Source organism: Archocentrus centrarchus, chromosome 8 (assembly GCF_007364275.1).
Source record: "Archocentrus centrarchus isolate MPI-CPG fArcCen1 chromosome 8, fArcCen1, whole genome shotgun sequence".
In the NCBI taxonomy this organism is placed as follows: Eukaryota; Metazoa; Chordata; class Actinopteri; order Cichliformes; family Cichlidae; genus Archocentrus; species Archocentrus centrarchus.
Genome location: NC_044353.1, coordinates 9,744,634 through 9,763,715, shown reverse-complemented (window position 1 = coordinate 9,763,715; position 19,082 = coordinate 9,744,634). Strand labels below are relative to the sequence as shown.

General features: G+C 44.9%; 1 protein-coding gene across 8 annotated transcripts in view; it reads right to left on the bottom strand.

Annotated features, from left to right (window-relative positions):
* Positions 1-2,057: 2,057 nt before the first annotated feature.
* The window catches only part of bptf (bromodomain PHD finger transcription factor), a 28,763-nt gene continuing 11,738 nt past the window's right edge, over positions 2,058-19,082 (bottom strand). For 4 of the 8 annotated variants that reach the window (XM_030735466.1, XM_030735467.1, XM_030735472.1 and 1 more), the window contains 23 exons: positions 18,900-19,031; positions 18,584-18,713; positions 18,331-18,466; positions 17,945-18,235; positions 16,293-17,847; positions 15,121-15,245; positions 14,861-14,989; positions 14,573-14,723; positions 14,358-14,481; positions 14,006-14,249; positions 12,873-13,009; positions 12,658-12,766; positions 12,317-12,558; positions 11,004-12,198; positions 9,395-10,896; positions 9,103-9,185; positions 8,796-9,021; positions 8,165-8,694; positions 7,902-8,078; positions 7,561-7,753; positions 6,161-6,245; positions 5,459-5,645; positions 2,058-2,961 (listed from right to left, as the gene is read on the bottom strand). In XM_030735466.1, the coding sequence (XP_030591326.1) occupies positions 2,922-2,961; positions 5,459-5,645; positions 6,161-6,245; positions 7,561-7,753; positions 7,902-8,078; positions 8,165-8,694; positions 8,796-9,021; positions 9,103-9,185; positions 9,395-10,896; positions 11,004-12,198; positions 12,317-12,558; positions 12,658-12,766; positions 12,873-13,009; positions 14,006-14,249; positions 14,358-14,481; positions 14,573-14,723; positions 14,861-14,989; positions 15,121-15,245; positions 16,293-17,847; positions 17,945-18,235; positions 18,331-18,466; positions 18,584-18,713; positions 18,900-19,031 (7,723 nt within the window). In that variant the 3' untranslated portion in view covers positions 2,058-2,921. Of the gene's footprint in view, positions 4,067-5,458; positions 5,646-6,160; positions 6,246-7,560; positions 7,754-7,901; positions 8,079-8,164; positions 8,695-8,795; positions 9,022-9,102; positions 9,186-9,394; positions 10,897-11,003; positions 12,199-12,316; positions 12,559-12,657; positions 12,767-12,872; positions 13,010-14,005; positions 14,250-14,357; positions 14,482-14,572; positions 14,724-14,860; positions 14,990-15,120; positions 15,246-16,292; positions 17,848-17,944; positions 18,236-18,330; positions 18,467-18,583; positions 18,714-18,899; positions 19,032-19,082 lie in introns of all 8 variants that reach the window. The other 4 variants (XM_030735471.1, XM_030735469.1, XM_030735470.1 and 1 more) reach the window with 4 other exon arrangements.

Below are 19,082 nucleotides of genomic sequence, written 5' to 3'. Positions count from 1 at the left end.
ATATGATGTCAGCCCACAGCTTCAACTCTTCTGGGAAGGGTTTCCACAAGGTTTAGGAGTGTTTATAGGAATTTTTGACCGTTTCTCCAGAAACACATTTGTGAGGTCAGACACTGATGTTGGATAAGAAGGCCTGGCTCACAGTCTCCACTCTAATTCATCCCAAAGGTGTTCTATCAGGTTGATACAGTGGTTCTCAAATCCAGGCCTCATGGCGCAGTGTCCTGCAGGTTTTAGATGTGTCCCTGCTTCAACACCCCTGAGTCAAATATAGAAGTCATTAGCAGGACTCTGGAGAACTTGACTGTATACTGAGGAGGTAATTCAGCCATTTGATTCAGGTGTGTTGGATCAGGGAAACATCTAAAACCTGCAGGACACTGGGCCACGAGGCCTGGATTTGAGAACCACTGGGTTGATAGATGCAGTCAGATGAGGACCATTCTCCTGGCAACCACCAAACCCAGATTCAGCCACAGGATTGCCAGATGGAGAAGCATGAATCGTCACTCCAGAGAACACGTCTCCATTGCTCTTGAGTCTAGTGGCAGCGTGCTTTACACCACTGTATCCAGTGCTTTGTATGGCACTTGGTGATGTGAGGCTTGAATGCCATGGAAACCCATTCCATGAAGCTCTCTACACACTGTTCTTGAGCTAATCTGAAGGCTGCATGAAGTTTGCAGGTCTGTAGCGATCGACTCCGCAGAAAGTTGGTGACCTCTGCTTACTATGCACCTCAGCATCCAGTGACCCCTCTGTGATTTTCCATGGCCTAACACTTTATGGCTGAGTTGCTGTCATTCCCAATTGCTTCCACTTTGTTATAATACCACTAACAGCTGACTGTGGAATATTTCATAGTGAGGAAATTTTCCAACTGGACTTGTTGCACAGGTGGCATCCTTTTACGGTATCACGCTGGAATTCCCTGAGCTCCTGAGAGCGACCCACTTATTCACAAATGTTTGTAGAAGCAGTCTGCATGCCTGGCTTATACACCTGTGGCCATGGAAGTAACTGGAACACCTGAATTCAATGATTTGGATGAGTGAGTGATACCTTTGAAAATATAGTGTATATACATACATTATTTAAATCTTTTAATTGGTGCTGACAGTTCTACAGTGTCTTAACTTGACAAGGCCAAGCCCTGTTCTCAGTAGTAATCAAAATTGCCCACAACGGATAGTTTCTTTGCCAAGAAAAAAAAAAAGGATTTGTTTGACAGCACTCATTGGATTGACCAATACTCAGAACAATGGGAAAGTCTAAGGAACTCAGTGAAGATCTAATAATTGCAGATTTACAGAAGTTGGGAAGTTCTCTTGGAACTACTTATAAACTGCAGATTCCAAGAGCATCGGTTCAAACAACCACCTGTTAAGTATAAGTTATTCAGATGTGTCACAACTTTGGGTCTTCTTCCAGACCTTGGCAAACTGTCACCCTCAGATGAGAGGACATTGGTTAGGATGATCAGGAAGAACCCAGGAACCACCAAGGCTCAAGCCTGCCATGAACTGGAAACTGTTGGAACACCAGCATCACCGTCCACAGTGAAGCTATTTTTACATCACCATGGACTGAGAGGGTGCTGACCAATCGTGCTCTGGGGCTGTTTTGCTGCCAGTGGTACTGGCATGTTGCACAAAGTTGATGGAGGACGACTCCCCCCTCCAAATTCTTCAACTTCACCTCAAATCAGCAGTGAGATGATTGAAACTTGGACACAACCGGGGTGTTGGAACAGGACAATGATCCCAAACACACATCAGAACTGGTTTTGGAATGGATAAAGCAGGCTAACGTTAAACTTCTGGAATGACATTCCCAAAGTCCTGACTTATGAACTACTCTTAAAAGCCAGGTCTGTGCCAGGAAACCATCCAGTTCTGGCAAACAGCGTGGTCAAATTATGAAGTCAACCAATTTATTTTCTGTCAGTTTTTACATTATAATTTATGTCCGTTATCTATTTTTAAAAGATTTCTGCTTTTTGAAGTTTAGAGATGCTAAACAAATGCTCCCTTTGTGTCAAAATCAGAGGAAATAAATCGTTCTTTTCTGTTTTATTAAGTTCCATATACATCAATATTTCTTCAGCTGTAATACAAAAAAAAGGAAAAGAAAAATCAAGTCAAAAAAATCTGGAGGTTTTTCTTTTACAAACAGGGCAGGAACCTTCAAATACATCAACCTTCTCTGTCAGTCACTACTTCAAAGCAACTCATTTACAATAGCTTATTACTTTCAGTAGGTTATAGAAGTTTAACCAAGCAGACAACCGATGGCCAGATAATTAGTACTTAAACGGTCTTTCATGCCACATCAGACTAAACAATGAGCGGAAATGGGAGAAAAACATTGCTCCACTGTGATATATGAATTTGGACACAAAACTCTCGATACATGTTGCTCAGTAAAACCTAACCATTTGTATGCCATTATTCAGTTTCTATTACATTGGACATGATGACCACAGGAATGGCCTGAGGGACTTTTTTTTTTTTTTAATTCATCCAAGTAAGAAAAAAATAAAAAGACTCAGATCAAAAAAAAAATAAAATAAAATAAAGTACATGGAAATATGAGAGCTCATAAGAGTCTTTTCTCCGAGGTAAACTTTCTTCTGAAATGCCTCAGTTGTTCTTGCTCCTCTGATGAAAGCAGGTCCATAAAACAGGTCCCAGCTGAAGTGAGCAGAGGGCAGCTCTGCCTGGAAAATAAATCCTGTGAAAGCAGCAAGTGCTGGTTGTCCAGCACCCCCAACCACCCACCCACCCTCCTACTCCTGTTGCAGCAGTCAAGAGGAGCAAACCCCAAACACAGGGTGAGGCCGAGTCCATCACAGAGTTACAGTTCAGAAAAGCCATATTCTTGGCAAGTGCATTTTTGTTTTGCGCAATGTGCGATGTTTCCTAAGAGGCTGAAGAAGACTGAAGCTTGTTGTTATGAGACCTACAGAATGTGGAGAGAGGGGAAAGTTGAGAGCCCTTCGCAAGTTTGCTTATTGCTCAACAGTGATCAGACAGAGACAGAGGATGCAAAGGGGTCTGCATGAGATCCTGCAGCCATGTTGGTGTAATTAACTGGGAATGCTTTTTATTAGTGAAGAAAACTTCCACAACTACAAACTGAGGTTTACTTTGTCAAGTGAGGAACAAGGGAAGCTCTAACACCTCACTCCTCCAAGTACATTTTAGTCTCATAAAATAATACTATCTAAAATTATTTAAAACAGTCAAATACAGTCATATCTTACAATCGCTGTACATGATTTAAAAAAAAAAAAAATATTTACATTCAAGACAACCACCTTAACAGCCAGGAAAATCAAACTCAAGGATGGAGGCAACATACAAAAACGTCTTATAAATATCTCTCTGTATTAAAATATGCAGCTTTATATAGTTTAGTTAACATTCCCAATTCAACTCGGGTGTAGAACGGAAATAAATACAAGTGAGAAATTAAATGCATATCCTACTGAACACAACCTAGTTAGTGTGACTGATTGTTCATAAAGGCCAAGTATCCTCATTTGGGATCACAGACTGTGTATAAAAGATGGAAGTAGTCACCATGCCTCACTATTGTCAGCGTTGACACTAACAATGCATTCAATATAACCTGAAACTAGTGAGTGAAACCATAAACTCAGTGTTTTTTTATACAATCTGACCTTTTTTTGGTAACCTGGAGAAGTCACTCAGCTGCTGGCCTTTAGAAAGAATGCAGATATAAAGTTGAAGTTGGAGTCTACTTCCATTTTTAATTTACAGTCTATGTTTAGGATGTGAAGACAGCATGCCCCTCAATTACATCATTAACACGCATCAACATGGCTGCCATTGTGTTGTCACTGAAAATCCTGATCACAACTGGTTCCAGAAAACTTTCAATTGGTGAAATTGACATGAAAGCACATTTGGTGTTTTTTTTTTGTGTGTTCTTGTGCCATTTCTTTTTATTCTTTTAGTTTTCCTTTCATATCATTATTACTAGAGACCCCAGCATCCAGTCCAGACTCCAGCTAGACTGGCCCACTTAAGAATCTGACAATCTGTAAGAAAGAAGAAAATGGGATGGCATAAATCAAAGGCATGCAGCAAAAGTGAACAGACACAAATGCAAGATGATACACAATACAAGATGTAACATGACACTAAGGTCTGCCAAGACACTGGACGCACTGGCTTAACGTCTGTCAGCTCTGTTGGGGTTTTTAGTACTGCCAAGCAACGCTTAAACATTTAATGGCAACTACAAGTAAAGCACATTCTACTGTAAAATACCATCACTACACACATGCTAGTGCTACAAAGAAAAAAAGGAAAAAGAAACAGTGAATGGCAGCCAAAAATGCACACATTAAAGGGAACCTATTAATGTCCAAAGCCTGATTTTCCATTTTTGGACTTCCGTTCTTAGAGCAGCTTTGACCCTTTGAGATCAAACTATCGTTGCCGACACGTTTGCGGAAACGCACACTGCATTAGCGTAATTACGCGATGGTTTATCCTATCGGAAAGATTCAAATGGTTTCTGAAAGCTGAGTAATTGCGCTTCACAGCCAACACTGGTTATTAGGCGTGGAAAAACGCCACACTTTTTTAACCCTGTCAGCGATAACACGCTCATTGTTAAAGGGTTAAACTGGGCCTTGTGGCAGCCCCACTCAGTCCTGTCCCTTTAAGCCAAATTTCTGCTGATTGGCTGCCCCTCGTAATAGCAGTTGTGTAGATTTAGACACAAATCTATGTCTGTAAAGACCAAATTAGGGAGATCCTCTTTCACTGACATTAGAGCCAAGAGTAGAAAAAACAGGGAACGGGTTACCTGCTCATTATTTGAAACTTTGGCTGTGTTTATAGTGTGAGCATGAGTAGACCCCAGCTGATACATTGGCCGATATTAGTTCTCATCAATATACTGGTATCAGCATTTATAACTGCAGATAAATGAAAATTTAAAAAAGTAAAGAAGAGACGAGAGAAAAACCCTTCGTGTTAATGTTGCACTGTTTGCTCGCTAGAGGGCGCTTCAGAACTTCCCTGTTGGCAACACGTGTTTGGACTGCCACAAACGCAACAACTAGCTAAGCCGATCTTAGTAAGAACTCATATAACTACGCATAACAAATGTTTATGTTTCATGAGTCTGAAAGAAAAAAAATATTGGCCGATGTATCGGATTTTTAAAAAACACCAAATATCGGTACTGGAAAAGAAAAAAAAAATGCTATATTGGATAGGCTCTAAGTATAAACTATTGTAACAGTATGGCTATGACGGATGGAAAACCATAATAGGTCCCCTTTAAGGAAGAAACAAGTGAAATGACAGAATTACTGAATAAGTCAGTGAGGCCAGTCCAGTCTTTACAGCAAACGGACGAGCATGGAGGAGAGAAACCTGGAAACCGAGTCTGCGGCAGCAGCGGCAACTCAACTTACCTGCTCGCTTTGAAACCTTTCAGCTTCTGTACAAAGAAGGCTTCGAGCATCTCGGCGCACTGATAGAAGGGCGTGTCGTTGGGGTTGTAGTAGCGGCAGTTGTCGAAGATTTTGGTCACGTCTGCCACAAACTCTGTGAGCTTGTGATAATGTCGCTTTTGCAAACGGGTTTCCATCGTGGAAAAGTCTACGAGGGAGGAACAACACGAAACATCGCATACAGTCAAAAAAACAACATGAAAGACACAGAATGGGAAACATTTTTCCTTTTAACTCCTTTTCTAACCACTTTTTTTGCATTTTGAGATGTGCAGGAGGAAATAAAAGTACTTCAACGTGCCATGTATTGTACTTTAATAGATTTTGATGGGAAGTATGTTTTATCAGGTATATCAGGTAAAATCTACTCAGTGTTCGTGACAGCGTTACAAAACTGCACATTTTTGCTCTGTGGTTAATCATGTAATCAGTCTATGCAGACTCCACAGAGACACACAGACAATTTCTGTGCCTGAAGAAGAAACTAAATGATTTAATTAAATCCAGTTTCTATTACTGGAAATTGAATACTCAAAAATAAAAAAAATAAAAAATAATACTCCATTCCAGTATATGTTGAACTCCCACTTGAATACATATTTTAAATGGATTTCTATTCTTCCTTCTTTGTTTCCTAGATCACTTTCTATCATACAGACTTACCCATTGGCTCCTTGATCACGCGGTAATAATCGGGTGCGTCATGAGGATCCACTGGCTCCAGGAAAGGCCACGCCATTTTGTGAGACTGAGGGGGGAAAGAAAAAAAAAAAAAAAATTCAGGAATCGATGCCAATTTTGTTACTGCAACTACTTTAGGCAGCCTTATGTCTGAAATAAACTTCACATTCAACATCCTTTGAGTACACAGACAAAAGCAGCATCAAAATCACTTTAAAGATAAAGCAAGTCTCTTTTTTTTTTTTTTTCTTGTTGCCATGTTTGAATCTCAGGAAAAAAAAAAAAGACTTTCACTATTGTGTTCTGAACCAATCACATGCTGTTTATGGATTTTACAGTTCTGGTGCCAGACGCCCAGTTTTGGCGGCATCAGCTGTGCAGGGATCTGCGCTTTCTTGAATATAACAGACATAAATGACGGCTGCCTCAAAATACAAATTTGAAAAAAAAAAAAAAAATTAGCTTCAGTGCCTCTTTTTCACAGTTTTGATCTTCTGATGATTTAATTGTTGGACTCTATTCTCCACTGACAGCTTTATTTCCAAATTAAATTTATTTCAACTAAAGATAAGATATCGAGGCGCCAGGGTGGCTCAGTGGATGCCCAGGTTCACAGCTGACCTCTGACCCTTTCCTGCGTGACTTCCCTATATCTCTCTCTCCCCACTTTCCTGTTTCTTTTCACTGTACACTATATAATAAAGGCCAAAAAAAAAAGAAGAGTTTAGAATATGTCAAATAATATATCAAAAATATGTCCGAAAAAGAAAAACGATGCCAAGTCCCGGCTTTGTTTTCGTTACTTAGGGTTCTTTGTAAAATGTAAATACTTCACAGGAATTTTAAACTAAATTATAAAGCCCCAGTAAAATTTTAATAGAAAAATCTACTGGAAAGGACTTTATCTTGAACCCAAAAAGATAATCATTTGATTCAGTTTATAAATGTGCATCTTATCCAATAAGTTTATTCATAAAAAACTGACTTTTAAGATGAAATATTGATATCCAATTTTAAAATCTTATAAGAATTTCAGTGAACTGTTTTGGGGAGAGAGGAGAAGAGAAAAACATGTAAGAATTGATGGGTCAGTGGGTAACACCTTCGCCTCACACGAAAGATCCCTGATCTGAGATCAGAAGGAGACACAAACCCAAACTTAGGGCATAGCAAGCTCCTAGTGCTGCTTTCCACCCCTGGTAAATGGGAGGGTGTGATTACCCCATGGGAAATAAGGGAGCAGCTGAAAGCACCTCTCACTGACCTCTCAAAGCCCACCTGCAGCACCAGCCCACAGGTCGGAAGTCAACATTTTAGACTAAAAAGGTGTTACTGTTAATATAAATATACACACACAGTCTTGCATTACAAAAGTTTCATACCTGTAACGAGCGTAATATTCTTTTCAACCCTTCATAGTCTTTGTCAGTGAGCGGCGTGAGGACCGTCATGGCGTCCTCTGTCGACTGACACTGCGGACACACGTACACGTCGATGTGATTGGCTTCGCTCTGCAGGATGCCCACACAGCGGCCGTGGTACCAGTTCTGGCAGCGATCACAGCCTATGTAAAACCTGTGGGTGAACGATGCACACATCCTGGTTAGTACACCGACGGAAGGCCGCACATCAATATGAAAATCAGTGCTGTTTTTAGAGGCAAGTAGATTTGACAATGCTAATGTTTACAGGCGACAGTTACGCCACGCATAAGATGACTTACTGTGACTCATCGTATGGTGTCCTGCAAATGCAGTACAGCTCCTCATTACTTCCTCCCTCCTGACCGCGTTTACAGTCGTTACACACAAAGTCTTCTAACTTCTTGGCCTCCTTCTCCGTGATGCCAACACAGGCGCCGTGGAACCAGTTGGAGCACAAGTCACACCCGATGTAAAACCTGAGAGAAATCGAGCCATTTAGTGACAGCAGTGTGCATCACAGTGATTTATTAGAAAGGTCCCCTCCCACTCCCAGAGAGCTCACTTTGACTCGTCATAGGGCGTTTTGCAGATACAGTACAATTTGGTGTCCTTCTTGTGATCCTTTGAGGTAGAAGACAGCTTCTTCTTCTTCTTCTTGTGTTTTGATGAGCTGGAATCTCTTTCCTTGTCTTTGTCCCTATCTCTGTCCTTGTCACGCTCCCTTTCCCGATGTCTGTCCCGATCTCGGTCTCTCTCCCTCTCCCTCTCTCGATCCCGGTCTTTGTCTTTATCTCTGTCTTTGTATCGGTCTCTGTCCTTGTCCCTGTCCCGTTTCTTACTCTTGTCGTGATGCCTGTCTCTATCCCTGTTCCTGTCTTTGTCTCTCTCATCTTCTCTCTTCCGCTTGTGGGATGATGACGGTGAGGTTGCTGTGTGCGTGCTATGAGAGGAATGTGCGGAGTGAGAGACATGGGAGGAGTGGGAAGACTGGGAAGAGGCTGCCTTGACTGTTGCTGCAGCAGCCTGGGCAATAGCAGCTCGAGCTTTCTCCTTTTCTCTCTGCAGCCTGGCTATGTCCCGCCTCAGCTCCTCCTAAGATGGAGACGGCACATGTAAGGAATAAAAATACAAAAGAATACTTTGACTCCCTTTCTCTACATAACCATGTTTGAGAAAGCTGGATGTGTGCTCACCTGCACTTGCAGCTGCAGCTCTTTGTCCAACAGGGCCCTCTTTTTAAGAATTTCAGCCTTCAGATGTTCTTTGTGCTTGTACAGGAGCGCAGTGAGCTTGGTTGCATTCTGCTTGGATCGTTTCTGCTCCACCACCTCTTCCTTCTTTCTTTTCTTAGCTGCCTGCTTCTCATCCTTCTCAATCTTGTCGAGGATGAATTTCATCACCTGGTTGCAGACGATCATTCTGAAGAGAGAAAACGGTGATTTAGTCGGTGGTTCAACTGCATCACTGTTTTTAATAATTCTGTGACCTAAGACCCCGAACCTCTGGTTCTCCTCTCGCTCAGCTGCAGCCAGGGTCTTCCTCTGTTTCAGCTGTTCTGCTGTTGCGTTCTGCTTCACTACCACCTGACAGTCAAAAAAATGAAAATCAGTTAATATGATTTGATTTTATTGTTGTAGTAAGCCTAAAAACAGGCTTATAATATACTAGGTATGCCTGTTTTTAAAACTCTAATTTAATTAGTCAATTTCTTTAATGTAACCAATATGTGCACACAGGTCTAAATGTTGTGTGTGTGTGTGTGTAACTGTTTTGTTCTTCCTTTGACTCGTACCTGCTTTTGGATGCCATCTCCAGGGCTGACCACCTGTACATTCTGCTCCTTCTGTTCCCTTTTAGTCTCATGGTGTTTTTTCTTCTTTGGTGTTTGTTGGAGTTGCTGTTGTTGTAGTTGCTGTTGTTGTTGTTGTTGCTGCTGCTGCTGCTGTTGCTGCTGTTGCATCCTTTGAAGCTGCTCCTGGACACTTGCTGGTGCCTGTATAGTCACCATGTTCTGGATCTGGTGGGCCTGAATTTGTCCCCCGGTTTGCTGGATCTGGATTGGCAGCTGCAGTTTGATCTGCTGGGGAACTGTGCCACCCTGTTGCTGTGCCTGCGCCTGGATCTGGGCTTGGATCTGGGCTGCAACATGGGGTGGCAGAGCTGATAGCAGCTGGACTGGTTGCTGGAGACCTGGAACTGTGATGAGTTGATGCCTGATTGGAGATTGGACCTGAATCTGAGGTTGTGATTGAACTTGAGATTGATTCTGAGGTTGGAACTGGACTTGGAGCTTTGCTTGGACTTGGGACTGGGCTTGAACCTGAAGCTGTTGTGGGACTTGGGTTGGTTGCGATGACTGAACTTGAAATTGGGGTTGGGTTTGGACTTGAGCTTGAATTTGTGACTGAATATGAACCTGCGGCTGCTGAGAGGCCTGAGTTTGAATCTGGCTTTGTTGCTGGAACTGAACCTGAACCTGTGGATGGAGTTGGGCTTGGATATGAGGCTGCTGCTGAAGCTGAGTTTGGGCCTGAGACTGAACCTGAGGCTGGGACTGAACCTGAGGTTGCAGTTGGACCTGAGGCTGTTGTTGAGCCTGAGGTTGGGCTTGTGGTTGCGTTTGGAATGAAGCTTGTACCTGGTGGTGGTACTGAGGTTGGACCCTCGGTTGGATCTGGGCCTGGGTTGAAGCCTGAACCTGGGGCAAGGTTTTTGTTTGGGTTTGAAACTGCACCTGAGGTTGAATCTGAGCAAGAGGAGGTACTTGCCCTGTGGGTAATGGCTGAGATTGTGGCTGAATCTGTGGCCGTGGCTGAAACTGAACTCGGACCTGTGGGTGACTTTGAGGTTGTGCTTGGAGATGCGCTTGAGCCTGAATGTGTGGCATCTGCTGGACCTGAACCTGTGCATGGATTTGGCCTTGAGAGGGGGTTTGAAGCTGAGGATGGGTTTGGGGCTGAAGCTGAGGCTGAGTGGGTCTCATGGTGGTCACAACAGAGGAGACTGGTAATCCTTTCATATGAACCTGCACTGCTGAGACTGGCATTTGAGCCACCTGCTGCACGGACACGACCACAGGGTGCTGGACTTGTGCTTGAGACTGAGGAGTCAGGGATGATTGAGGCAGTGGAGTAATGGGGGAGTGAGTGGAGATCGGGGCAGAGGCGGGTACAGCGGCCAGGGCAGGTGGCTGAATAGGATCTGCTACCTGTAGAGCTGGCTGAACTGGAGTCTGCGCTTGAGGTGAGGTGGGAGTCCATCCTGGGGGCTGAGTTGCCCTTTGCTCTGTCAAAGCTACAACAGAACAGAAAAGCAAACAATATAAGAAAATGTAAAACTCACTAATACAAAACCATTCAAATTCTACAATTGCTGATGATGGTGGTCTGCGAGCACTTTACCTGGCACTGAAGGTGTCGTTGAGGTGGCAGTGACTGGTGTGACAACAGCATTTGCCACAGCAGCATGAAGGGGAACAAGACCTGTGGCTTGGATTTGAGTAAGAGCCCTGGCTGGGGGTGGGACAGTGATTTGAGTGGACACGACAGCTATGACGGGAGCAGAAACAGGTGCAAGGGCAGGGGTTGGAACTTGGACAGGTGAAGGAAGAGAGGCAGAAACTGGCATCTGAACAGAGTTAGGACTGGCTGCTGCAGCAGCAGCAACCTGAGGAACGGCTTTGATTGGTACAGGGGATAAAGCAGGAGATGGAGCAGTGGGATGCACCTGGACTGGGGAGGAGGTTAAGCCTGGGGCAGAACTGAAGGCATGTGCCTGGACTAAGGATTTGGGGACAAACTGCCCTGGGACTGGTAGCGAGACTGCAGTTTGGGTTTGTGTAGGGAGTGAACTGGGTGCGAGGCTGGAGGCAAAGGTTTGGACCATGGGCTGGACATCAGCTTGTGAAGGAGCTGAGGTGAAAACCTGTTTCTGAGACATAGGTGGGCCTGCATTTTGTGATGGGGCTGGAACAGATCTTGCCAGTTGGGGCTGTGCAGTTGAAGCTGGTGTGGAGAGTAACACCTGTGTGGAGGAGTGGGTTGCAACTTGTGGCAAAGCAGGCACAGGAGTGGATATTTGCGAGTGTGCAGGGACAGGTGATGGGGCGGCCGCTAAAACGTGTGTTTGAGATGGGGCCTGGACTACAACTTGCGAGGGAGCAGGCACAGGGGCTGTGACTTGGGTTTGCACAGGTACGGAAGCTGGAGTGGGGGCTAAATTTGGCATCTGTGTTGGGCCTGCAACATGTGTTGGGGCAGGCAAAGGGGCTGCCATTTGTATTTGGGCTAAAGACGAGGGAGTTGTCTGGACTTGCGCAGAGGCTCTGGCTTGAAGTGGCGTTGACATCTGGGTTTGAGGGGTCTGTACTGTGGCAGGTTTTATGGGTGCAGCAGGAGTAGGAGCTGAAGTTGTAGCTGAAGATGATGGTGGAATCGGAGTGAAGAGGAAGCGCTGGACCTGGCCATTGGGCATTGCTGCCTGCATTAATTGTTGGCCAGGGCCAGGGATTACTGTTACACCCTGTGGGATGATTTGCAGCTGTCCCTGGGTCTGGCCTTGACCCTGGATCACCACCGTCAGACCTGGGTTTCCCCCCTGTAGAGTTGAGCACAGAAGGAATATCATGTTAAAAAAAAAAAAATAGCATAATTATAAGATTAAGAAATTAAAAATTACTTTTAGAGAAAGGGCAGGGTAAGTAGAAAACCCTAACCTGTGCACTCTGTGTTAACTGCATAAGCTGTGCCATAGTGAGTTTGACTTGACCCTGCTGCGGTCTTTGCGTCTGTGGAGGAGCTGCAGGGGACTGTCCAGGAGCTGTGGTGGGTGCACACGATGATGGTGCAGGACCTGCTGCTCTTGGACCCAAAGCTGCTGGCACAGGTGTAGAACCAGGTACAGCTGTGGCTGTAGGTTGGCCAAGGCCCATCTGAGCCACAGTCTGCTGAACCTGACCTGGAAGGGATGAAGATTTATCAGTTTTCTGGGAAGGTGTGGGCCACAAAGGCTGAAGATGTTTATCTGAGCATAAAAAGTATAATTTAGACAGAAAACCTTGCTGAGCTGCTGAACTTCTGACCCCTGTGGTGCCCACAGAGTTAGACGGGGTAAGCGGCTGGTTCATTGCAGTGCCGGGCTGTGTTTGGCCTCCTGCTGTGGTGGCCTAGAAAAGCAAAGCCAAGGATAAAACCATCAGTCATCACACTTAGTATCGGCATTATCTTCACGTAAAAAAAAAAGTGAAAAATGCAGGGCGAAGGACAAAAGACCTGTTGTTGGGTAGTTGAGGTGGAGGATGTGGCTCTGAGATTGATGTTGCCAGTTGTAGGATGTAGTGTGCTGTATGTCCTAAGGTTTGCAGGAGGCCCAGAGGGGAAAATTCCCAGGACTTTTTGCTGCACTACACCTGCTGACAGGAACAATTATGTAAAGAGGGAAGCAAAAATGTGCTAGAAACATAGACACAACAACAAGAGCTCAGCAACAAAAACAGAAGGCAAAAGCATGCACTGTGTGTGTGTCTGAAGTCTTCCTCGTTCAGTTAACTGGATAAAAAGTTGTTTATACACAAGCCAGAGATCAGAAATGCTTTAGCCAGAGAATCTTTTTAAAAAACAAAACAGAAAACTGCGGCATTCTCTAACACTTTATGGCAAGTCTGAGATTTGGCTTTCACATAATACTTCAGCATCCATTTTTTTGGCAAGCATAAGCCAAAAACCGGCGGGAATGGATGTCACTCGTGCTCCCTACCTCCTTGAGTAGTGGGCATGTTGAGGGTGACAATCTTGCTGTTAGCGGGCAGTGGCAGTTTGGCGGCGAGGACCTGGCCAGCCATAGTCACTGGGCTACCAGCGATCTGGAAGGTTTGCTCTGAGGTGGTGATGCTGCCAGCCACAGTGGCCACCGAGCCAGTGGAGGCTGCAAGACACACCATGCCACCTGCAGTCACGTGTACCCGCAAGGACCACCACAACAGCCAGTCTACGGCTGTGGTGTCCACTGTTGGGAGTCATTATTAAGGGGCTGATATTTTGAACATTTTGCTAATCCGTTGTTTTAAATTCTAATGAGTCACAGTATTGTTGCATACAGCAAGGATATACAGAATTGAGACTTTTCACAGGATTGAAAGTGGACACCACGAACCACAAAATTCTTTTGGCAAGTGCGTCATATTCAAAGTTGAAGTTGTGCAGATGATGTATTTTTTCTATGGCTGTCAAAATTACTTAAAAACACACACACACACACACACACACACACACACACACACACACACACACACACACACACACACAGGAAATCTTATGACATGCTCCTTTCTTCCCTCAGTCTGACACATGATGACGGGTGAAAAGGAAGATGACTCTAAATTACTCCTCATTTTCCACCTGCTCACCTGAGCCGTTATTGGCCTGACCCTGCTTGACCCAGGAAGCAAAGGACTGATGGAAGTTCTTGTCTTGCTGGAATGACACTGGAGAGCTCAGTTTGGAGGCCAAGACCATCTTGGTTCCAGATGTTATTTGACTTGTCTTCTGGCCCATGGACACCGGGGTGCTGGGAGTGCTGGCTGAGGTGGTGGTGCTCGTTGTGGTGGTGGTGGTGGCGGTTGTGCTCGGTCTCTGCTGCTCGAGACGTTTCTGAAACAAATGGGTTAAAAACACTTGAGCGTTCTGCTGATGCTCTGCTTGACCTGAAGCCAGAAACACTGATAACACCTGTGCGAGTGCAGCGTGCTGTGTTTCTACCTGCTGGGCTGCCAGTCTGGCCTGCTTCAGCTGGTTCTCCAAATGGGCCTTGACCTCCTCTGCCGTCTTCAGGCTACTGCCGGTCTTGGAGGGATCACCGCCCTGTGACTTCTCCCTCTCCAATCTGTGGCACCAAAGAAAAAGAGAAAGTGTTCCCCAACATAGGAATGTTAAGAAAAAAAATGTCCAGAGGAGGCGCTAAGTGAGTTCCTCACCTCTCTGCAAAGGCTCTGATCTCCCACAGCTCCAGTTCCTCTTCAGGAACCCATGTCTCCACAGCAACAGGCCCAGTCAGTTTAGTGGGTTCCTGCTTCTTAGGCCTCAGAGCACTTGAGCGCAGGCCCTTCCTCTGTGGAGTGGGAGTTTCTACTCATGGAAAGTCAGAAAGCAACAATCAGTTATGATTATAATGGGATTATCTTCTTCAAGTGGACAATTACAGTTCCTCAAAAAAAGAAAAAAAAAATCCTACATTATGTCCAAACAGACTTTTTATCTTCTACCTTTGGGAGTGTCTCTGTTTCCAAGGGGGCAGATGATCTTCCTGATGCAGTATTCTGAGCGGATGCCGTAAGGCCCCACGTCTCTTCGTTTGATTATCTCCGTCGTGGTGATGTCCGTCTCTGTCGTTTCTTTGGTGAGAATCAAACACGTTACCACAGTTGCATATTTGAACTAAAACACGAGCGCAAATTATTAAAAAAAACTGGAATTAGTGAGAAAACAAAAGACTGTTCAAAATGTGAGCTCAGAATTTTCTAACCTTTTCGAGTAGTCCCTACAGCAGCAGAGGGCTTCACAGCCATGTCGTCCCACCTCAGGCAGGCCCACAGCAGCCTCAGCATCAGACTGACCCCTGCCAGCGATCTCACAGTCTGGAGACGGTACCTGAATAGCCATGAAAGCCATTAGTTAGTAATAAAGCATTAAATTAGATTACACATCCACATGTTTGATATTAATGAAAGATGTCCTTCCTGATGAGAACCTCCCAGGGAATCGTGTCACCTCCCAGTCTCAAACCAGGCATGTTCTGTGTGCCTAACCACTACACTATGGAGCCACAGTAAGGACACACACACATTTTAATTTTCTGCATTTGTAATTTTACATCCTGCTAACAATGGATGCATTTGGGAAAATACAAGGCTAAATGGTAATACCATTTCTTTTCAGTTTTCTTATTTTTTGCCATTATTTATTTCCCCCTTAGTTCTAGAAAACTTGATATTTAAAAATGAATGACCTCTCTTAAAGTATCTTAGCTCTTTTGAGAGAGAGAGAGAGGGGGGATGATAAAAATCAGTCACTAATGTGTGTAAATGTCATGTTATCTGCAGATAAGCCGATGTCAGCTGATATCAGCGCATACCAAGTTGTAAGACTCTAGTCTTGTAAACACAATATGGACTGCAGCAGATTCTCTGTTGGTGATTAAAAGGCTGGGTGTTGGTATGTCTGCAGTTTCAGACAGTGTGAAAGAAGCTCTCATATTTATAATTTCTCCTCTTAATATTTTATTTTCCAGGCAGCATAATATAACTGAGTAATATAATCCGCTGCCTCTCCGGTGAGACATTATTCAGATAAACTCAAACTCCATCGCCTTGGACTCTGGCTGGAGATGGTATTCCTTGTTCTGCTCTGTAGCCTCGTGGAGCTCAACGTAGCTGCACATGAACCAGCTCTCCACCTGCTGCAGCTTGTGCTGAGGAGGGCTTTCCAGCTCTCAGTGGATTTCCAGAGCAGAACAAGGAATACTGCTGCCAGCTGCAGTCCAAGATGGTGGGATGAGATCCTTTTTTTTTGAAGAAGAAGAAGCAGCTAAATAACATGGAGGGGTGACACAATAGCAACCTGGCTATTGTAAATATGGTAGACTATAAATACCAGTTTGAAAGGTAATTTTAAAAAAAGGTTAAATGTGTTACTGACCTCCACGTGATCCCAAAGGTGGGCCGAGGTGAAGGGTATGGCCATATATCTGGAGCAGACTTGGCACCGTAGTTGAAGATAGGAACTTCTCTGAAGCCCGCCTTCCTCGCCAGCCTCTTCAGGTCATCGTTCGGGAGGACAAAGATGCTCTTCTTGCTGCTCTTGGTAACAAATTTGCGGTAGGATGGCAGGGCTGTGCCTGAGCGTGCCTTCTTGGTTTTGGAGAACCTGAGAAGGCTGACTCTGTCTTTGGTGGAATACTCTTTGCTTATGGTCATGGAGCCGGCTGAACCAGAGGGGCCCATTTTGGTGTCAGCAGCTGGAAGTTTTGTCTTCTGGGGCACGGCTGCTCCAGAGCTAGGCTGGGGGGTTGAGGTGGGAACTGTGCTACTTGCTGCAGGCACATCAGGCTTACTAGTGCTGCTGGATGTGTCTGGTGTCAGGGCATTCTGAGACTCTTTCATGGAGACGTCAGTGGTGACAGAGGACTTCAAACCTTCACCACTAGAGCAACTATCTGTACTTTTATTATTCTGGCAAGAAGGGCTTGAGGACTGAAGCATAGCAGGTACTGTCCCCTTAGTGTCCATGGCCACATCCTCACTCTTACTCACAGAGTCTTCTTTCTCTCCAACATGGTTCTCTAATTTTGGGACTTTCATAGGAGGTGGGTGACATATATCAGATGCATCATTTTGTGAGAGGTTTCCATTCATCAGAGACTTGACAGGCTCTTTGGCATCACCTTGGTCTCGAGTGGACGGGTCTGAGTTCACGTTTGGGTCTGCGACCAGAGTTTTTCCATTCACCTGTAGTGGACTGGTCTTGCTTTGGGTTACTTCCATGCTCTCTCTTTCGCTCGGTTCGTTGTCTTTCTCAACTTCTTCATAGGAACGTTTCTTAGAAGTCTCTGACTTCTGGGTTTTTTCACTGTTTTCTACTGTCTCTGTTATACAGTTGTTTTTATTGTTAAGGTCAGTGTTTGCTAAAGGTTCTCCATTCACTTCTTTACGTGCACAGGCCTCCTCGCTGTTTCCATGCACAGAATTTACCTCCATCTGTTTACTGCTGTCGGGTCCTGCTGCCTCCGATTTGACATCCAGGCCGTGCATGTTTGTATTTACGTGCTCCTGATCAAAGTCGAGCTTTTTAACCACGCCATCTTTCACTTGTAGAGTCTCCTCCTTCTCTTCTACTTTAACACACGGGGTCGTAGCTGGCTGCTGTTTGACTGATCCTTCAGTCTTAATAACAGGAGCGGGTTTTGCGACAGCCGTTTTGGACGACAGGGCTGCCTGTCTCAACCTCTCGAGTCTCTGCTTCTCCTCCAAGGTGAACTGCTTCACCCGGCGCTCCAGGAGCCCATCCAACTTGGAAGGCTTTACTTTCTTCTTATAAGCCGTCCGCAGCTGGAAGCCCTCACTGACATTGACAACGTCAGAGAAGAGTTTTGACGTTGCGGGCTCCTCCTTCTTGGGTTGCTCAAGTTTCTGGGTTGGCTCGTCCCTTATGGGCTGTGCAGCAGGTGAGGAAGGGCCTTTGCTATCAGCTTTATCTATGACAAACAACCACAGAGGTTAGTGGATGATAGAGATGCACGTTTGCTCACTGACAGCATCAAGGAACAAAAAGACTTCTTGAATTAAATTTACCTTGCTTGACATTTGAAGAATCAGTTTCAGGGCAGGGTTCAACCTCCGTTTTCTCACCTTCTCTTTTCGCTTCAGAATTTTTTCCCTGCTCCTCTCCTGCAGGCTTTTCTTCCTCTTTGGAGTTCTCTGGTTTGTGGTCCCCCTCTGACGGCGCGCTCTGAGATGACTCCGTGACGGATGCTTGTTCTCTGCCCTCGTCTGCTGTGTTCTGAATTGTCTGCTTCTCCGTTTGCATTGGCATTTTCTGCTTGTTTGTGCAATCTGCTGCATTTTCTTTCCTCGTTTTAGCTGCTGAGAAGGTGGCAAAAAAGAAAGTATATGAATCAAAAGTGTCAGCTGCAGGAGAATATATTAAGTACCATTGAGAAAGCTACTTCAGCCCTTACCCTCCAGTTCTTTGCGGTAGTTCACGTTTGTGTTTCCTGGTAGCTTTGGAACAAAACGTGCCACGCGGGTCCTACTGACCCAGCACCAACCACCATACCCCGTCACTCTGTACTCCTCCCCTTTCTGCTTCCACACCTTAGTTGGAAAACATGAGGAAGCAATAAACAGCTTTCAGATGAGACTTACATATTAACATTGAGATACAGCATCAACACGCTGGGCTGAAAGAGATTTAAGGTGCTGCTGTTTTACCTGGTGTTTGATGGGGATGGTGTACTTCACCCACGTGGCCTGCTGCAGCGTTTCCTCATCCTCCAGTTTTTTCTCCCGCTTTTTCACCTTCTCCTTCTCTTCCCGCTCCATGGAGGTCATGCGATGTAGCCTGCACAAAACAAAACAAACAGACGTATAAGCACAGATGTAAAGCACAAGGACAGTATGAGAAACAGCAAAGTCATTACTGAGTCTGTGAAGAAATCACTGGTGTAGCGACACAGTTAGCCCTTCATATTACTTGTGTTATATTGTCTATACAGACATTTGACAGCAGCACATTAGTTGTGGTTACCTCGTGTGTCCAAGAGATTCTTTCCATACAGGCAGCATAACCACTGGTTTGATGGCACACTCCAGTATAGCCAAGGCCAAAGCAAATTCTCTGGCCTTGCTGCACATCTGCACCGCTTTGTTCCAGTTGGTCCTAGGAACGCCAAACACAAACTGCGTAAACATAACAGTGTAGTGGGGTTTC